The sequence below is a fragment of the Schistocerca nitens genome, chromosome 11 (assembly GCF_023898315.1).
Source record: "Schistocerca nitens isolate TAMUIC-IGC-003100 chromosome 11, iqSchNite1.1, whole genome shotgun sequence".
Taxonomy (NCBI): domain Eukaryota; kingdom Metazoa; phylum Arthropoda; class Insecta; order Orthoptera; family Acrididae; genus Schistocerca; species Schistocerca nitens.
In genome coordinates this window covers 61,642,879-61,660,828 of record NC_064624.1, presented here as the reverse complement: position 1 = coordinate 61,660,828, position 17,950 = coordinate 61,642,879, and the positions used below count along the sequence as shown (strand labels likewise).

The following is a 17,950-nucleotide window of genomic DNA, read 5'->3' as shown; positions in this document are numbered from 1 at the left end:
TTTTCACCACATCTTCAAAGAAAAATTGTAATATTATATGTTATATTGCTGCTTATGTGAGAATCTTGAAGAAGAGTTGATATGGTTGTTTGGTGTAAATGCTATGTCGCCATAACAGTTGTATGGAAGCTATGACCAGAATAACTTTGTAACTTTGGGATTATCTTGAGGGTCTTAGAGTTTTCTGAAGTTATGTGGGTATATTATGTGGTATATGTTTATTGGTGGTGAGATTTGAAGTAATAATTTGTAATCGTCATTTTGATGGAGATGATGACAATGGTGGTGTTCATTGTGTCAACTTAGTGTATGTTTTGGGCAGTGTATAAGTTGATTTTGTGCTATCACTTGTAATATTTTGTCTGTCAATGATAAGACAATTTGGCAATATGTTATTTGTGAGTCTGGTGGTGTTGCAGTAAGTGAATCTCATTTAAAAGATTTGAAATAATGGTATTTGAATGGGATTAGGAAGTTACGATTGCTATATGCCTGAAGTGTAGAATAAATTAATGTTGTAGCCGACTACTTACATCTGATTATGATTTTGTCAAAACTGCTTGTCTTATTAGAGATAAAAACAATGTAAAATTCAGTGCAAAACTAGAAAATGGATAAAATAAAATGGATGATGTTGCAATTGGAATAATATTAGGAAGGTGTACTGTTGTAATTTAAATGAACAAGGCAAACCTTTGTGAAATTTGGCCGTTGGATAATATAATGTAGAAGCAAACTTCTGAAACTACTGTGGAACCAGTTTTAAGTATTCACCTATTTTCTAGTCGAGACAGTTTATTACCTTCTAATTTTCGCTCTTTCTTCTTACCACAGAGCAACTCCTCAGGCAGCTGTATATAGCTTACCTTTTCTGTAAAATTTTTCTCTTTCTAGCAGTGTGAATTGCCTCTGCCACTATTAACATATCTGTAGTAATCTAAAATGAATTATAATGTTAAATTATTTAATGTGTTCCTTGTAATTTGCAGTATTTTGTTGATGATCATCCTGACATCTTTTACTGAACTGCCCATATGTGACACAATTTTATGAATTTGTAAAGGGGAGACAGGGGACAAAAGTTATATTTTGCATATTGCATTTTTTATTCGGTCACTGTAAATGTATGAAGCAAAATGGGCTACTGAACATGTTCTGAGGGGCTTTCCTAACACGACTGCATTTAGAATGAAATTTTCACTCTGCAGCGGAGTGTGCGCTGATATGAAACTACCTGGCAGATTAAACTGTGTGCCCGACTGAGACTCGATATCGGGACGTTTGCCTTTCGCGGGCAAGTGCTCTACCATCTGAGCCATCGAAGCACGACCCTCGTCCGGTACTCACAGCTTTACTTCTGCCAGTATCTCGTCTCCTACCTTCCAAACTTAACAGAAGCTCTCCTGCGAAACTTGCAGAACTAGCACTCCTCAAAGAAAGGCAAAGGTCCCGAGTTCGAGTCTCGGTCGGGCACACAGTTTTAATCTGCCAGGAAGTTTCATATCAGCGCACACTCCTCTGCAGAGTGAAAATTTCATTCTGGAAACATCCCCCAGGCTGTGGCTAAACCATGTCTCCGCAATATCCTTTCTTTCACGAGTGCTAGTTCTGCAAGTTTCGCAGGAGAGCTTCTGTAAAGTTTTGAAGGTAGGAGACGAGATACTGGCAGAAGTAAAGCTGTGAGTATCGGACGTGAGTCGTGCTTCGGTAGCTCACATGGTAGAGCACTTGCCCGCGAAACGCAAAGGTCCTGAGTTCGAGTCTCGGTCGGGCACACAGTTTTAATCTGCCAGGAAGTTTCATATCAGCGCACACTCCGCTGTAGACTGAAAATTTCATTCTGTAAACATCCCCCAGGCTGTGGCTAAGCCATGTCTCCGCAATATCCTTTCTTTCACGAGTGCTAGTTCTGCTAGTTTCGCAGGAGAGCTTCTGTAAAGGGAGGTAGGTGACGAGATACTGGCAGAAGTAAAGCTGTGAGTAACGGACGTGAGTCGTGCTTCGGTAGCACAGATGTTAAAGCACTTGTCCGCGAAAGGTAAAGGTCCCAAGTTCGCGTCTCGGTCGGGCACACAGTTTTAATCTGCCAGGAAGTTTCATATCAGCGCACACTCCGCTGCAGAGTGAAAATTTCATTCTGTAAACATCCCCCAGGCTGTGGCTAGGCCATGTCTCCGCAATATCCTTTCTTTCACGAGTGCTAGTTCTGCTAGTTTCGCAGGAGAGCATCTGTAAAGTTTGGGAGGTAGGTGACGAGATACTGGCAGAAGTAAAGCTGTGAGTAACGGACGTGAGTCGTGCTTCGGTGGCACAGATGTTAAAGCACTTGTCCGCGAAAGGTAAAGGTCCCAAGTTCGAGTCTCGGTCGGGCACACAGTTTTAATCTGCCAGGAAGTTTCATATCAGCGCACACTCCGCTGCAGAGTGAAAATTTCATTCTGGAAACATCCCCCAGGCTGGGGTTAAGCCATGTCTCCGCAATATCCTTTTTTCAGGAGTGCTAGTTCTGCAAGCTTCCAGGAGAGCTACTGTAAAGTTTTGAAGGTAGGAGACGAGATACTGGCTGAAGTAAAGCTGTGAGTAACGGACGTGAGTCGTGCTTCGGTAGCTCAGATGGTAGAGCACTTGCCCGCGAAAGGCAAAGGTCCCGAGTTCGAGTCTCGGTCGGGCACACAGTTTTAATCTGCCAGGAAGTTTCATATCAGCGCACACTCCGCTGCAGAGTAAAAATTTCATTCTGGAAACACCCCCCAGGCTGTGGTTAAGCCATGTCTCCGCAATATCCTTTCTTTCACGACTGCTAGTTCTGCTAGTTTCGCAGGAGAGCATCTGTAAAGTTTGGGAGGTAGGTGACGAGATACTGGCAGAAGTAAAGCTGTGAGTACCGGACGTAAGTCGTGCTTTGGTAGCACAGATGTTAAAGCACTTGTCCGCGAAAGGTAAAGGTCCCAAGTAGGAGTCTCGGTCGGGCACACAGTTTTAATCTGCCAGGAAGTTTCATATCAGCGCACACTCCGCTGCAGAGTGAAAATTTCTTTCTGGAAACATCCCCCAGGCTGTGGTTAAGCCATGTCTCCGCAATATCCTTTTTTCAGGAGTGCTAGTTCTGCAAGGTTCGCAGGAGAGCTTCTGTAAAGTTTGGAAGGTAGGAGACGAGATACTGGCAGAAGTAAAGCTGTGAGTACCGGGCGTGAGTCGTGCTTCGGTAGCTCAGATGGTAGAGCACTTGCCCGCGAAAGGCAAAGGTCCTGAGTTCGAGTCTCGGTCGGGCACACAGTTTGAATCTGCCAGGAAGTTTCACGACTGCATTTAGTTTCCTCAAAATTACGTACAATTTGTTTTGTGAAATTAATTTTAAAGCATCAATGTATGTGTTACTTTTGTCCCTGTTACTGGGGACATTAGTAACACTAGTAAGCTATAAAAGTAACATAATATGTAAAACTTTATTTTGTCAAATAAGTGAATTATAGAGTAGCTTATTGTAAATTGCCATTACAAAACATTAAAAAACACCAATAAATGGCGGAAAAATGTAAAACTTTACTTATATTTGCAACTTTCAAATTAACTAAAGTAAGTGTTAATAATACTGAATAAATCCAGGCATTATGATTAAATGTTCATGAGTCAGTTAATTAGAAGATGAATGCATATCTTAAGTTCTGTTCAGATTCGCAATTCTGATACACATACATATCCTCTGCTTTGGTACAAGCAACACGAAACCAACCCTTACATACCCAACACCGAATCCTCTTCTCTTTGGACGACTGTGGCAGTAAGATTCGCGACAAACACGGCAGTAGCTATCTTCATCTTCCGATAATGTTTCCTTAGGTTTATTCTGCTGTCGCGATCTTGGCCTGCTGCTTTTTTAAATTTAGCTTCTTCGCTTTCTTCGTCTGTGAATGGGCTCTTAGTTCTTCTTCTAAAACCAATTTCTCTGGAGTATCGATCAAAATTGCTGACTTTACCCTGTTCCTCCCTTTTCTTGTGTTTTGCCTCAGACCTGCTTTTGGGAACTGAAGAATAGCATCAGGTGAAAAGGTTAGTCGAACTGAAGGAGATAACTGTATACCACTAGGCTCCACGTCGCAGGCTATGACACCTGGAAGTGTTTCCTCGAGTCTTCATGCTGGATCAATATTAGATATGCTCACAGCTTCAAATGGTCCGCTGAAAATCGCTAATGGCCCTGCCAAGGACATCGTTTGCTGTTCATGATCAGAAGCTTGTGGCGCTGGACGATCGGCGACAACAGGCGGTGCAAAATTGGTTTCACTGAGCACACTGATTCAATGGTACTATGCCTGTGCAATGAAAGCCTGCTGCAATGATTTTGCCAGTTACAGCAAGTGGACGTGCTTCCCTTACAATTGAAGGGATGTAGAAAATTTACATGGTCTTTCCTTGACGATTTTAGATCCAGCTCTCGGCAAGCATTTGCCATCTTTTTAATTTATCATAAACTGAACGGTCTAGAGGCTGCATCCTGAGCGTATAGTGTGGTGGAGATAACAACATAACTATCCCTTTGCTTTAGCAAAATTTTAGGCTTCTATGGATACATGAGATTCGAAATTGTCAAGAAACAGCCAACATTTGAGCTCAGGAGCTGATTTAGCAAATTTTGCAAACTGGTGCAGGACCAGCAAGGATTCTTCATTGTGCATCCAACCACTTGCATTTCCTGCTCCAGTGCTACCAATAGGACCATCTTAAACCAAATGGTCATGATACCTTAAGCGAGGGAGTGCAAAAAGAGGGGTAGTTCTGCTTCGCTGAGCAGTGATAGCAATAGCAACAGTGACAAGGGTGCACCTTTCAGCCAAAGTAATGGCTCCTATCTGCTTTATTCCACGTTTAGCGACACTCCTGTCCATGGGCTCGAACTCGTATCTCTCCATCACATTAGCCAAGTTGTTCGATTAAAACTCGTAGCTCAAGCAAGACTAGTCACTTCAGGCGACGGAAGAGACAACTGTCGATAAAACCAGTCAGGAACTGCAGTTTGGTTATCTACCCAAGTCGATGGAATTTGTATGTTATTCTTGTTGCCAATTCGTAAGCTAATCTATGGATATCCTTAGGACAAAGTATACAAAATATCGCCGGTGCAATAATCACATATTCAGCTATTATTTTTTCTTCTTCGTCAGAGAACACTTTTTTTATGTTTCTGTATCTGACGTGACGTATCAGTGTGCTGCCATCACTCACACACTTCTCTTTCTTTTTAATGTAACGATGCAAAGTCGCATGGCACATATTGTATTTTGCTGCTGCTGTAACACTTATGCTATAATTTTTAACATCATCTGGCGAAATTTGATACACAGGTGTAGCAGTTAGCGCTCTTGTAGTTGTCCTACCTACTGTTCTTTCCTGTAATGAAATAACTACGTAAATAACGGATTTGTTGAGTAAAACATTGCAGCAATGTCTCCTAACAGTATTACGCCTAATTTACTGACGCTAATGAGAAAAAACAGGGGATCTGAGTCTCTAATACTGTTTTCTCAGTGACAGGGATGAAAGTAACAGCGTTACATTTTTCCCCAGCAGCGACGCTACTTTCGTTCCCAGCCACACTTTTATGTTAAATTCGTATTTTTGGCAGGACCTATACCAATAATAAAAACATTGATAGTAACTGTTGCATAAAAATGAGCATAACATAGTTAAATTATTACAGTAGACTTTCGCTTACGATGTTTCGTTGCCCTTATCACAAAACTAAGAGGTTTGAGAAAACTTGTGAGAAAGTACTGAAAACACGTTTTATTGCGTCACACAAAACAGTTCCTCTACAATAACAGCTGGCGACTGATAGGCAGTGCAGAATCTTCAAGGATATGCATTGTTCGAATATGTGATTTTCGGAGCTACAAGCAAAGATGAAGTGGAAATGTTACTTTCATTCCCTGTTATTTTTGTCACTGGTCTCCCCTACTATAAATTCAGATACAGCTATTTTGAATAATCAGTGTATGAATTTACCTGTGAAGTCTGAGTCTGAAAGAGCTGTTTAAAAAGTAATAATAATTTGTGGTTGTGGAGGGGTCCAACTCTATGACAAAGATTTTGGCAATATTCTACGAAAATTAAGCACTTTGAACAGTATTGTCATGTCATTTGGTAAAGTTGTTCTCAATAGTGATTTTCAAGGGCTAATGTTTTCGTTACTTTTGTCTGAATAAGTAGAGTAGTTACATGAGATATGGCAGAGCATTGACAGTAATTCCCAAGTTTTCAGTTTACAACTATGTTCAGAAATATACCTTGTTATATAATTGGTGCATTATTCAAGTGTTTTCAAATGTTTGTGACTAGTAGTTAATTTAGCTCTGTTTTACTTATCACACAGAATGTGTCTGATTATTGGTCAAGTTCATCATTTTTGCTAATTATGATAAATGGAGAATTTAATGTCACTCATTCCTTATAAAATTACTTAGTAGACTTTATATCATTTGTACTAATATTTCTTTGGTGTCACAAGACAAGTTAATCAATGTACCAAAGAAAAATATTTTCTTCTTTTAAAATTTTCCAGTGAATGCTTCTTGTAGCATTTTGCTAATGTATATTAGGAGTTGATTATTGGTACCCTGTCCTTGACTTACAGCATTCAACCAAAAGCATAAAGGTACGCTTCTTATTTTGTAATATCTTTCCTTTCTTGGTGTGTCACTCTAGTGGTATTGATTGCAATTTGATGAGTTTTGTGAAATTATTTTTGTACCTTCATTATTCTTGGATTTTATTTCCAAATAATAGAAGTGTACAAATGAGTTTAAACCCTACCTTTGTCGAAGAAGAGCAATAATTATTCTTTGCCATGAATTTGTAATTGCACCTTTCATTTTAAATCTAACACCACACTACATATTTAGTCATTTGCATCAATTAGATTTCTGGAAGACAATATAAAATTCTGTAGTTGTGAAATATCAGTTCACATTCTGCTCATTGTCATAGTTTTATGAACTTTGTTTAAAATTTATTGTAAATTCAGTCCATATGATTCATTCATCCAAAGTTGGATTAGGTTTGAAATCATTTATTGATCTTGGCTTTGTTTAAAAGTAAACTTTGATAAGTCTTATCAACATTTGTTACTTATGGATAAAATAAACACACACTCACACAAGCTACATCTTTTGCACATTTAGCATTAATTTCGAAAACAATGTAGTCATTCTTTACACACTTTACGTCTTTGAGCTATCAGATTTGAAACTTCTATATTTTGCTTTTGTTTTTATGGCCTAATTAACCAGTTGCTTCTTCATTTACAACACATTGATAAAATCCAGACATTTTGTTTTGTGAAGAACAGTATTGTTCAGTTTGTAATATGATGCATGATTAATTGCTGTTTTGTCACACTTCTCACTAACAATAGCTACGTCCCTCAAAATTTCTCATATTATAAAGACAGTTCAACTATTTGAAAACTTTGCTTCCATAATTGCACTGGATGACTGTTCCTGTGCAATTTATGTCTCTATAGGGCACAAAATGTCACATATGAGCCATGTATGACATTCTGTGAGGGCGATATGGTTGATAGCCTCTGATCAAAACTGAATCTACCAATGGCAGTTTCTGTATATATACATATGGTACCACTTGTGGTCATATTTGTGCAGTTTTTGGTTTTTGCTAGGAGCTAGCTTTATTGGCATACTTTTTAGTTATTACTATTTCTTTATCCTCTATAAAGATAATATAAATAACTGACTATGTATACACCAGACATTTAATCATACTGATACTTATTACATCCAGTAGACATAAAAATAAATAGAATCATATATTTTGTGATGCAGAAATAATTTAACAGAGATGAATTAATAGATGAGTACTATTTGTATTGACAATATTAAAAATACAGTAATCATTTATATCATTGTAAATAAATATATATCTATGCATAGCAGTATCTTTAGGGATGCAATTGTGACATTACTGCATGCTGGTAATCAGTCAGTTATCTGGAATGAGTCAGTCATGTGTAATTGTTCTACTACTGAATTACGAGATAAGCAAAATTTTATCTGTGACCCTAAAAACTTATCCATCAATGTCATGAAAGAAAAAAATTGTTATAAATTCACAAGTGCAACATATAAATGGTGTTTCAGTCTTGATATGGATCTGATTAATGAAAAATTATATCAAACATTTGAACACCTGAACATTATTGCCAAGAAGATGGTAGTAATACTGTTTTACTTTCTGTCATCACTACTATAAAATTATCTTAATTTTGGGAAAACTGATAGTGGTTGCAATTCGATTGCTAAATAAAGGTGTTTTTTCTTGAGTTCACTATTATCAATATAATAGACAGTGGTTGGAACATGCATAAACAGATGGTAGTAAACCCTGTTTAATTGTCGGCAAATATTTGTAAACTTTCTCTGCTCGCATTAGCGGCACTGTAAATAAGACTTCCGGTTAAGAGTTTGTTAATGGTCAGTTGCCACTACACATCATGGCACTGGAGCCAGCTCCACATTGCTTTCTGATGCCACTGTGATGTAAGTGGCACAGCTAACAATTGCCACATTGTTTTCCATGTGCTTTCGCCACCACCAAAGGTTTTGTATCAGAGACTGCTACCTGTGTCATAACTGTTTGTATCTATGGGCACTGGAAGCCAAAAACAATATATGTTATGCTGCTTGTGTTTAGCCTGTTGGGAACTGAGCATGCAGGAGAGATCCCCATCTAGTAGATTCCATTGTTTGTTGCAGGTGATGGTGAAGAGCAGATTTGCAAGGAAATATTGTTTTATTGTATGTCTCACTTGTATTTACTTTCAAGTGCTGTCTCCTGTGCATTCAAAAACATTGCTAGAGGGCTGCATTACTAGATGGTAGGTTGATTGATTTAAGAGACTTGACCAAACAGTGAAGTTCTCGGTCCCTTGTGATTAGGAAATGATGGGGAAGAAAGTCTGCTGTGCTCTTTCACAGTATCCATCCTGGCACTTGTCTGAGGTGATTTAGGGAAATCATGGAAAACTTAAATCAGGATGGTCAGAGGCCAGTTTTAACTGTTCTCCTCCCAGATCTGAGTCCAGTGTGCTAACAACTGATCCACCTCACTCGGTGCACTATTCGTCAGATTTATATTTTATAATGGGTGTTTACTATGGTATGTGAAGCTGCTGCTATTTAGCTAACAAGGGGGCCTTACAGACTTCTCTGCCCTCTACGATTTCCTCTATACTTGTAAGATTGGACAACAGTTTCTAAAAGGAGTATAACACAATTCTAAAAAAAAACTCGAAATAACCGCTTTTGAAGAGTAGAAGATTTCCAAGAGCAGTAAAGTATAAAATTTGTAGTAAATTAAAAAATAAGTGGTAATTCGATGCAAAGTGTAAATGTCTGGTAATTGTAAAGTTGCTTGTTAGAACATGTAACATATCAAGTAAATTAGAAGCTGAGAGACATGCAAAATTCCTTATTGTTGAAAATATTATATATATAGCAACAATACTACTCAATTTCTAGATTCATGGAACTCTCTTATTTCCTATTTGACATTTTTCTTTTTTACACCCGATTCTTACTGATTCTGAATATTGACATTTTCATATATTTAGTAGCAAAAATGAAAAATATGTTATTTTTAAGGAAATCGTAAATAAATATTCCTTACTTAACATTTCTGTTTCTAGATAAACACAGAATTTAAATAAATAAGAAAGAAAGTGTTGCTCCTATCGACATTTGAATCAGAAACTTTGCAATCACCAAACTTCCACACTACTCTCAAAGTTAGCAATGGCATTATTCCAACACTGCCTCAGCACAACCTATTTTCAGTACAATAATAACTTTGATGAACAGATTGACGGGGTGGCTATGGGCAGTCCTCTCAGTCCTGCTGTGGCTAACTTATTTATGGAGACTTTTGAACAATGGGCGTTGCAGACTGCCAGTAAGAGACCAGGTAGATAGTATCGCTATGTCGATGACATGTTCGTAGCATGGACACACGGAGCAGAGGATGCCTTCCTGACACATTTAAACAGCAATAATCCGAAAAACCAATTCACTATGGAGACGGAAAGGAGTGGGCAATTGAATTTCCTGGATGTGTCTGTGATTAAACGACGGGACGGAACGTTGGGCCATAATGTGTATAGAAAGCCTACACATACTGATCGTTATCTACACAATGATTCAAACCATCACCCTAGACAAAAAAGAGGTGTAATTAAAACTTTCGTAGAGAGGGCGTACACACCTTGCGAACCTGTTTATTTAAAAGATGAGATTGAACAACTATGGTCAACTTTCGTGTAGAATGGCTATTCTAGCAAGGATATAGATCAAGCACTTCGCTCTAGGCAGAGAATCAGGTGTAACGACGAACAACAGTCGCCCAAGGGCAAAGTTTTTCTTCCGTTCATTAGTAGTGTCACAGATCGCATTGGGAAAGTTTTAGGCAAGTATGGGGTGGTAACTATTTTCAGACCCACCAGGAAAATAAAAGAATTTTTAAGGTCGGCAAAAGATGCACGACACGCTTTGGCTACACCGGGGGTATATAAAATTCCTTCTAGTTGTGGACAGGTTTACATCGGTACCACAAAGAGAAGTGTGAACACGCGTCTTGTTGAACATAAGAGGAACTTCCGCCTGGGTCACACGGATCGGCCGTAGCGGAACATGTTTACCTGGAGGGTGATCCTGAAATAAAATTCAGCGAGACGAGCGTCATATCAAAAACCTCCTATTATTTTGGACACTTGTATAGAGTGGCTATCGGGATTGATAAACATCGTAATAATTTTAACAGGAAAGACGAAGGTGTTAAACTGGGTAAAATTTGGATGTCAGCGTTGCACCGGAAGCGTGACGATCGATTACCGTCAATCGAGAATGTTGACACTACCAGAGACAATCTCATAGCCGACGCCACGTGATCGACAGTGGCGCCCTCTCTACTGCCTATATAATCAGCGCTTCCTCGAGTTCTCTTCGCAGTTCGCCGCTTTACATCCGAGGATGTCTGCCGCAGTCGGAGACGAAACGTCAGGAGAGGGTTTTATACTTTGACCACAGCCTATCAGCCCGGAAGTTTTAAGTGAAGACAATACCGGCCGTGAAAGCTTACATTGTATGATCAATATGATACCACTTTGCTTGTCACAGTGCTGAATGGCAAAAGTGCGGTTACATCCTCCATAATTCAAAAAATCTGGATACAGTGTCAGAATAAAGAAACTATCAATGATCTCTACATCTACATCTACGTGATTACTCTGCTAGTCACAATAAAATGCCTGGCAGAGGGTTCAATGAATCACCTGCAAGTTGTCTCTTTACCATTCCACTCTCGAACGGCTCATGGGAACAGCGAGCACTTAAATTTTTCTGTGCGAGTCCTGATTTCCCTTATATTATTTTGATGATTATTTCTCCCTGTGTAGGTGGGTGCCAAAAGAATGTTTCCGGAATCGAAGGAGAAAACTGCTTATTGAAATTTCATGAGAAGATCCCGTCACAACGAAAACCGCCTTTGTTTTAATGACTACCACTTCAATTCACGTATCACGTCTTTGGCACTTTCTCCCCTATTTCGCGATAACACGAAACGAGCCGCCCTTCTTTGTACTTTTTTTATGTCATGCGCCAGTCCCACACCACACATCAATACTCCAGAATAGGGCGGACAAGCGTGGTGTAAACAGTCCCTTTGGTAGACTTGTAGCATCTTCTAAGTGTTTTGCCAATGTATCGCAGTCTTTGGTTTGCTCTACCCACAATATTATCTATGTAATCGTTCCAATTTAGGTTATTTATAATTGTAATCCCTAAGTATTTGGTTGAAATGAGAGCCCTCAGAGTTGTGTGACTTATCGCTTAATCTAAATTTAGTGGATTTCTTTTATTACCCATGTGAATAACTTCACACTTTTCTTTATTCAGGGTCAATTGCCACTTTTCACACCACACAGATATCTTATCTAAAGCATTTTGCAATTCTTTTCGGTCATCTGATGAGTTTACAAGCTGGAAAAAAACAGCATCATCTGCAAACAATCTAAGACAGCTACTAAGATTTGTCATGTCCTGAGAAGGAGTTAGACCGACACATGTTATACTCAGGGGTGTTACCTCGTTCGATCTTCTCGAACAGTGATAGGAGGTGCAGGCAGCTTCTGCAACTCCGACCTCTAGAAGGAGTAAGCTATTGCTAAAGAGAAGGATACGTAACTTGGTGAGGAGTGGTTACTTATTCAGGGCAGAATTCATAAAATTCCTGTAGCTTGACAACTGAAAAGCCCTACTGGCAATGCCTTGCAATAATTTTATCAGTTGAACTCCTTTATCTGGAATATATCTCCTTGAATGCTATGGAGCTGAGGCTTGCGAATCGTACTAAGTTCCCACGTCTGCTGTAGAACGACACTGAGCTTGCATTGTTATACTCAGCAGATCTCGACTGACTACAGGGTCCTCCTGACCCCCTATTTATACCGCTTTCGTGTGTCACAGAAAGCTTCTAGAACATATTATATCTACTGTCGACAGGTAGAAACAATTAAAACTATTGTTTCAGACCACATGTATCCCCACATGGAATATGTACTCATTGACCATCCTCGGAAGGTGGTCCACTGTTGATATTATATTTTGTTTTACAGATTGTATATCTTATGTCCTGCTGCTTTTTATTCGTCTAAATGACGTACTATATGCTCCAGTGGTAACATCATTGGTATTTCTAACACCTTCTGCTTGTCATCTTCCAGTGTACAACAATCAATATCTGTATTTAAGGGTGGGACTATATCTTTTACATTATTATTGGTAAGAGTTATCCTCTCTGATTGTAACGTAATTGGAGCGCCATATCTTTTGCATTCACTCTTAAAACTTAATTTTCCTTTTCCTCTTATAATGAGATCGGAGGGTGGCAAGTCATTACATAGTACAGTCAACCCTTCCTCTTTTGGGACTACGAATAACCATTCGTTTCTCGATATCTGTGTCCAGATACTTTAGTTCAATATAATATATTTGTTTGCAATCTTTCGGTATTGTCCTAACTTATTGAAGCATTCTGGTTTCATACCTCTCATGGTCATATGTCGAAATTAATACCAAAATCTGTTTACATTTTTGGTGCTTCATGGTTATCGTTTCACACAACAAGTTGGTCTCCTGCCATTTCTGCGTATTTCCTCTTTCCATCATCAATTGTGAGAAACTCTTTCTCTGGGGTGTTATATGTAAATAACCTCTTATTACTATCATAGTCTGCAGGTAAAGACCGTATTTTATATAAAGAGTACTCGTTGCTATCCAGTAATGGTACATTTAATACATTACTTAATGTACTGCCGCCTAAAAATACATCTAAGTCTATTACAAGTAATAGTTGATACCCACGGTCTTCAGTGAGTTCGATCGGAAACTTTTTATCTCTCAATTCATTCTTAATTAGTCCGAAATATTTAACCACTTGAATAGGATTTATTAAGTGCAGCACTACTAATTTTTTCCTTGCGTTTTCAACTGCTGATATGAACAAATAATATTCTTTTTCTAACCCATTAAACATCAGCGTTAGCTGAACTAACTGTTTCGTGATTGCTACTAAAATCAATGTTAGTGGTATTTTCTTATCCGTACTATTTTCGAACTCCTCTATATGTTTGCTCAACTTATGTATTCCATTTTCTATAATTTCCTCATTTTTAGTTACCGCATTTATTGTCTGATTGAACCCCACTTATGATGTCCTTACGATCGTTACTTGTTCCTTTGATAGCCTTACCAATTCTCGCTGCTGTTCTTCCAGAACATCTACCTTTGCTTTAAAAAATTACGCAGCTTCCTCATCTAATGTACTAAATAAAACTTTACTTGATTTCCCTATAAAATTCAAAATGCCTCATTTCGCACGTCCTTGCTCGTGTCGGGCGAATTGATTTATTAAGTTCCTCGCTTCCGTTATTTTCCCATTATGCCAGCTGATGGTTTGGTTTACATTTCACATTCTATGGTACTTAATTTCGCCTTCTGTATTTCCCTTATGCAATTTGCCACTGCTCTTGTGGATGCTTGATCTGTGCTTTCAAACTTATCGTGCCATGCCTGCAAATTAAAATAACTTACTATTCGCCACGCTGTGCTGTATAGGTGTACAGTACCTTGATTATCGTTATATGTACCAGGTGCTGACTGGAATCTCTGTCCTGCACCTCCTGTGGAAGTATCTTGTTTTCTGTTACACTGGCCACTGCAAAGCTTCCGATTATTATTACTCTCCAATCTTTGCTGCCATCATCTGTAATTAAAAGAACTCTTTTAGTCTATTTGCATGCACCTTTACGCACTTATGTCCTTTTATACTTATTATTACATTTGGCCCCTTTACATCTACAACAGTGAATGGTCCTCTCCATTGACTATCTAGTTTTCTCGAAAGCCCTCTTCTTACACTTTTGTCAAATAAAAGTACTCTATCATGTCTTCTAAACACTTTCGGATCCTGTGTCTTATCATATTGTTCTTTACTTTCTTCTTTGCGTTTCTACGTGTTAGTCCTGGCCTCCTGATGTAATATTTGCATATTTTGCCTTCTTTCTGTCACGTAATCATTGCAATTATATATTACATTCTCTGACTTCTTCTGTAATATTCCCAGAATATTGCACTTTCTTGCAAAAAATAATTGTACAGTGAGGGCCGATACTGAATGGATTAATTACTATAAACTTAGATTTTTATTTTTTCACTTTATGTTTCGTTTTATGACCGAGTAATAGGGATGCTTGGAGGTTGTCAAGTGGGGGTGGAACCGCGGCCAGCTGCCGGGAGCGGACACACCGTTCGCTCTCTTCTGCTGGCAGCTTCCAAACCGATCAGACGCCCTCCTCACCTGCTCTCTTAGGCGGTTGCCCATTCAGTCTCGGCGGCTCCTCCAGGCCTGCCTTTCTTTGCGGCATTAAAACATCACACAGGATAAACTATGTTTTATTCTTCACCTCAACGGGTGGCTACCGCTTTCCCCTCCTGGCCAATCCTGACGCATTAACATCATTCAAAAGACATATAAGCCGTTGTACTGTGCGGCGTTGTGCTGAATACGAAAGTTGCAAACAGTATCTTATTATACCAATCTGTCTGATCCTTTGCTATGAAATTTCTTAACATTTCCGTTAGAGTAGGATGTGTGCGCTCCAGAGGCCCATTCATTTGTGGATGGAAGCTGGTTGTCTGTATTTTCTCAATCTTTAATAATTTGTACATCCGCTTCATAATCTCTCTTAAAAAGTTACTTCCCATACCGCTTAGTAGTGATGTTGGTATTCCGAATTTCAAGATTACACTTTCTACTAGTTTTCTTGCAGCTGTATCCGCATCTTGCCGTTCTATTGGTTCTGCTATAACAAAGTTAGTCAGAGAATCTTGGACCGTCAGGATGTATCTGTTTCCTACATTCGATAGCGTCATAGGACCTACTATGTCAACGGCACAATTCTCAAAAATAAACTCTGGCGTTGGCGTTAAAATAAACTCTGGCGTTGGCGTTATCTCCAATGGCTGTTTTGTCTTCGTCTGTGTTTTCTTATTCTTCTGGCAACTCTCGCAAGAACGTACACATTTTTCGATATCTGCCTTCATTCCAGGCCAACTGCAGTGCTGTTTTACTCGCTCATATGTCCTCCCCATTTCTTTATATCCTCCTATCGGTGACTCGTGCATCTGCTTTAAAATATCCATTTTCTCTTCCTGGCTCAATGCAGTCTCTGAGTCCATCGGTGACGCCGCTTCTTGATCTGCTTCTTCTATGCCTTTTTGTTCTCTTGCACCTCCCTGGTCGCAATTTCTGTTTCTTCCGGTGCTTCGTCTTTCGTCTTCGGCACTGCCTCTGTTTTTCCTTCTCGCATATTCCTAATCCATGATAATGTGTCTAATACTTTATTTCGTTTGCCCTCTTTGTAATCGTATTCTTCTAGCTTCGTAATCGTATTCTTCTAACTTCAACCGGAACTTCATAATTTCTCGATCATGGATCTGATATACTTCCTAATCGCACAAGTGTCTTGTGGTCGGTCACGATTTTAAACTTCCGACTATGGCCTACAATATTTCACAGCCCATACAATGGCGAGTAATTCTCGTTCCACTGTACTATAATTCTGTTCCACGTGATTTAACGTTCGTGATATGAATGCTATAGGTAAATCCTGTCCCATTTGTCCCTGGTTTAGATAAGCTCTGCCCACATGATTGCTGGTATCCTTGGTTACTATAAATTCTTTTTCAAAATCCGGGTATTGCAATATCGGTGGACTAATCAGTTTTTTCTTCAACTGCTGGAATGCCTCTTCTCGGCTCGATCCCCACTCATACGGAATTCACTTCTTCAATAAATCATGTAGCGGTTTGGCCATTTTGCTAAAATTCCTTATAAATCACCTGTATTATCCAGTGAGCCCCAGATATGATTTCAATTGCTTTGTTGTCTTGGGCGGCAGGTACTTTTTGATGGCTTCTATCTTTGCGGGATCTGGCTGTAGTCCTGACGCAGTTAGAACATGGCCCAGAAAAGTTACCTCTTTTCTTAGAAACTCACATTTAACTACTTGTAATTTCAAGTTTACTTGTCTTAGATGTTCGAATACTTCTTCCAGGTGTACATTATGTTCCTCTAACGTTGCACCCACTACCACAATATCATCGAGGTAAATAAAAACCCTGTTCCCCTGTACTCCACTGAGTACCTTATTTATTAGTTTCTGGAACGTCGACGGCGCGGTTTTTAGTCCCATGGCCATTTTTGTTGTACTAATAATGTCCTGTGGGAGTGCTAAAAACTGTTTTCTCTCGGCCCTTTTCGTCTATCAACACTTGATAATACCCTTTCGCTAAATTCTTCATGGAATAATACTTCGCTTTTCTCAGGCTGTCTAATATCTCATCTATCCTATGAAGGGGATAAAACATATTTAATGAAATGTCGTTTAACGTCCTATAATCCGCTACTATTCGCCATTTCTCCTGACCACTGGCATCTAGTTTGTTTGGCAATACCAGTATGGGGAAATTCCATTGGCTAGTACTATGAGATATTATCCCATCAGCTAACATCCCTTCTACTTCCTTTTGTAGTGATTCTTGCTGCGCCTGGGGTATTCTATACGGCCTTTGATTTATTATCATTCCTTTTGCTTTTGGTATCAATGGTATACTATGTTTAACTAATGTAGTATGAGTCAATAGGTTCCCAAGTAAATGAAATACATCATTATATGTGGCGCATATCCTCTCGAGGGAGACCAAGAGATGAATACACTAAGCAGATTCAGCAGGATGTAGGTTGCAGTACGTACTGGGAGATGAAGAAGCTTGCACAGGATAGAGTAGCATGGAGAGCTGCATCAAACCAGTCTCAGGACTGAAGACCACAACAACAACAACAATCCTCTCGAGAGCCTGTACTTCCTCCGTATTTAAATGTTTTGTTCGCATGTTTTCTCTTTACATCCTGAGCCTTGACATATTTACGGTCTTCAGTCTGGTGGACACTTGTCTAATTTTATAACTACTTGGTGGCAGAAATTCTTCTGCTAACCCTTCTGGCATGTCTAAATTGTACCTTTTCTTTGCAATTATTTAGTATACTAGTAATACCAGTCCCTCCTTGCATTGTTACTATTGCCTCAGGGATAGTCACGCCCCTGTTTCGGAATTATCACTTCTGTACTGTTCACTTTCGATACCCTTACTCATACAAATCTTTCCTCCCTGGAACCGATCGTAAGTTTTCGCAATGGCAGCCCCTGCTGGCTACGTTTATCATACTTTAAATCTTTTACTGGTTGTCAATGCTGGCTACATTTCACTGATCGCCTCTTGTGAACCTATGTTCTTCCGGCTTCTCGGTGCTATTCTTCATTTTA

At 39.2% G+C, this 17,950-nt stretch overlaps 1 protein-coding gene across 1 annotated transcript in view; it reads right to left on the bottom strand.

The window, feature by feature from the left end:
• Positions 1-7,957: 7,957 nt before the first annotated feature.
• LOC126213490 (uncharacterized) overlaps positions 7,958-17,950 on the bottom strand; it is a 155,374-nt gene continuing 145,381 nt past the window's right edge. The window contains exon 6 of the mRNA XM_049941317.1: positions 7,958-8,003. Within this exon, the coding sequence (XP_049797274.1) occupies positions 8,000-8,003 (4 nt within the window). The 3' untranslated portion in view covers positions 7,958-7,999. The remainder of the gene's footprint in view (positions 8,004-17,950) is intronic.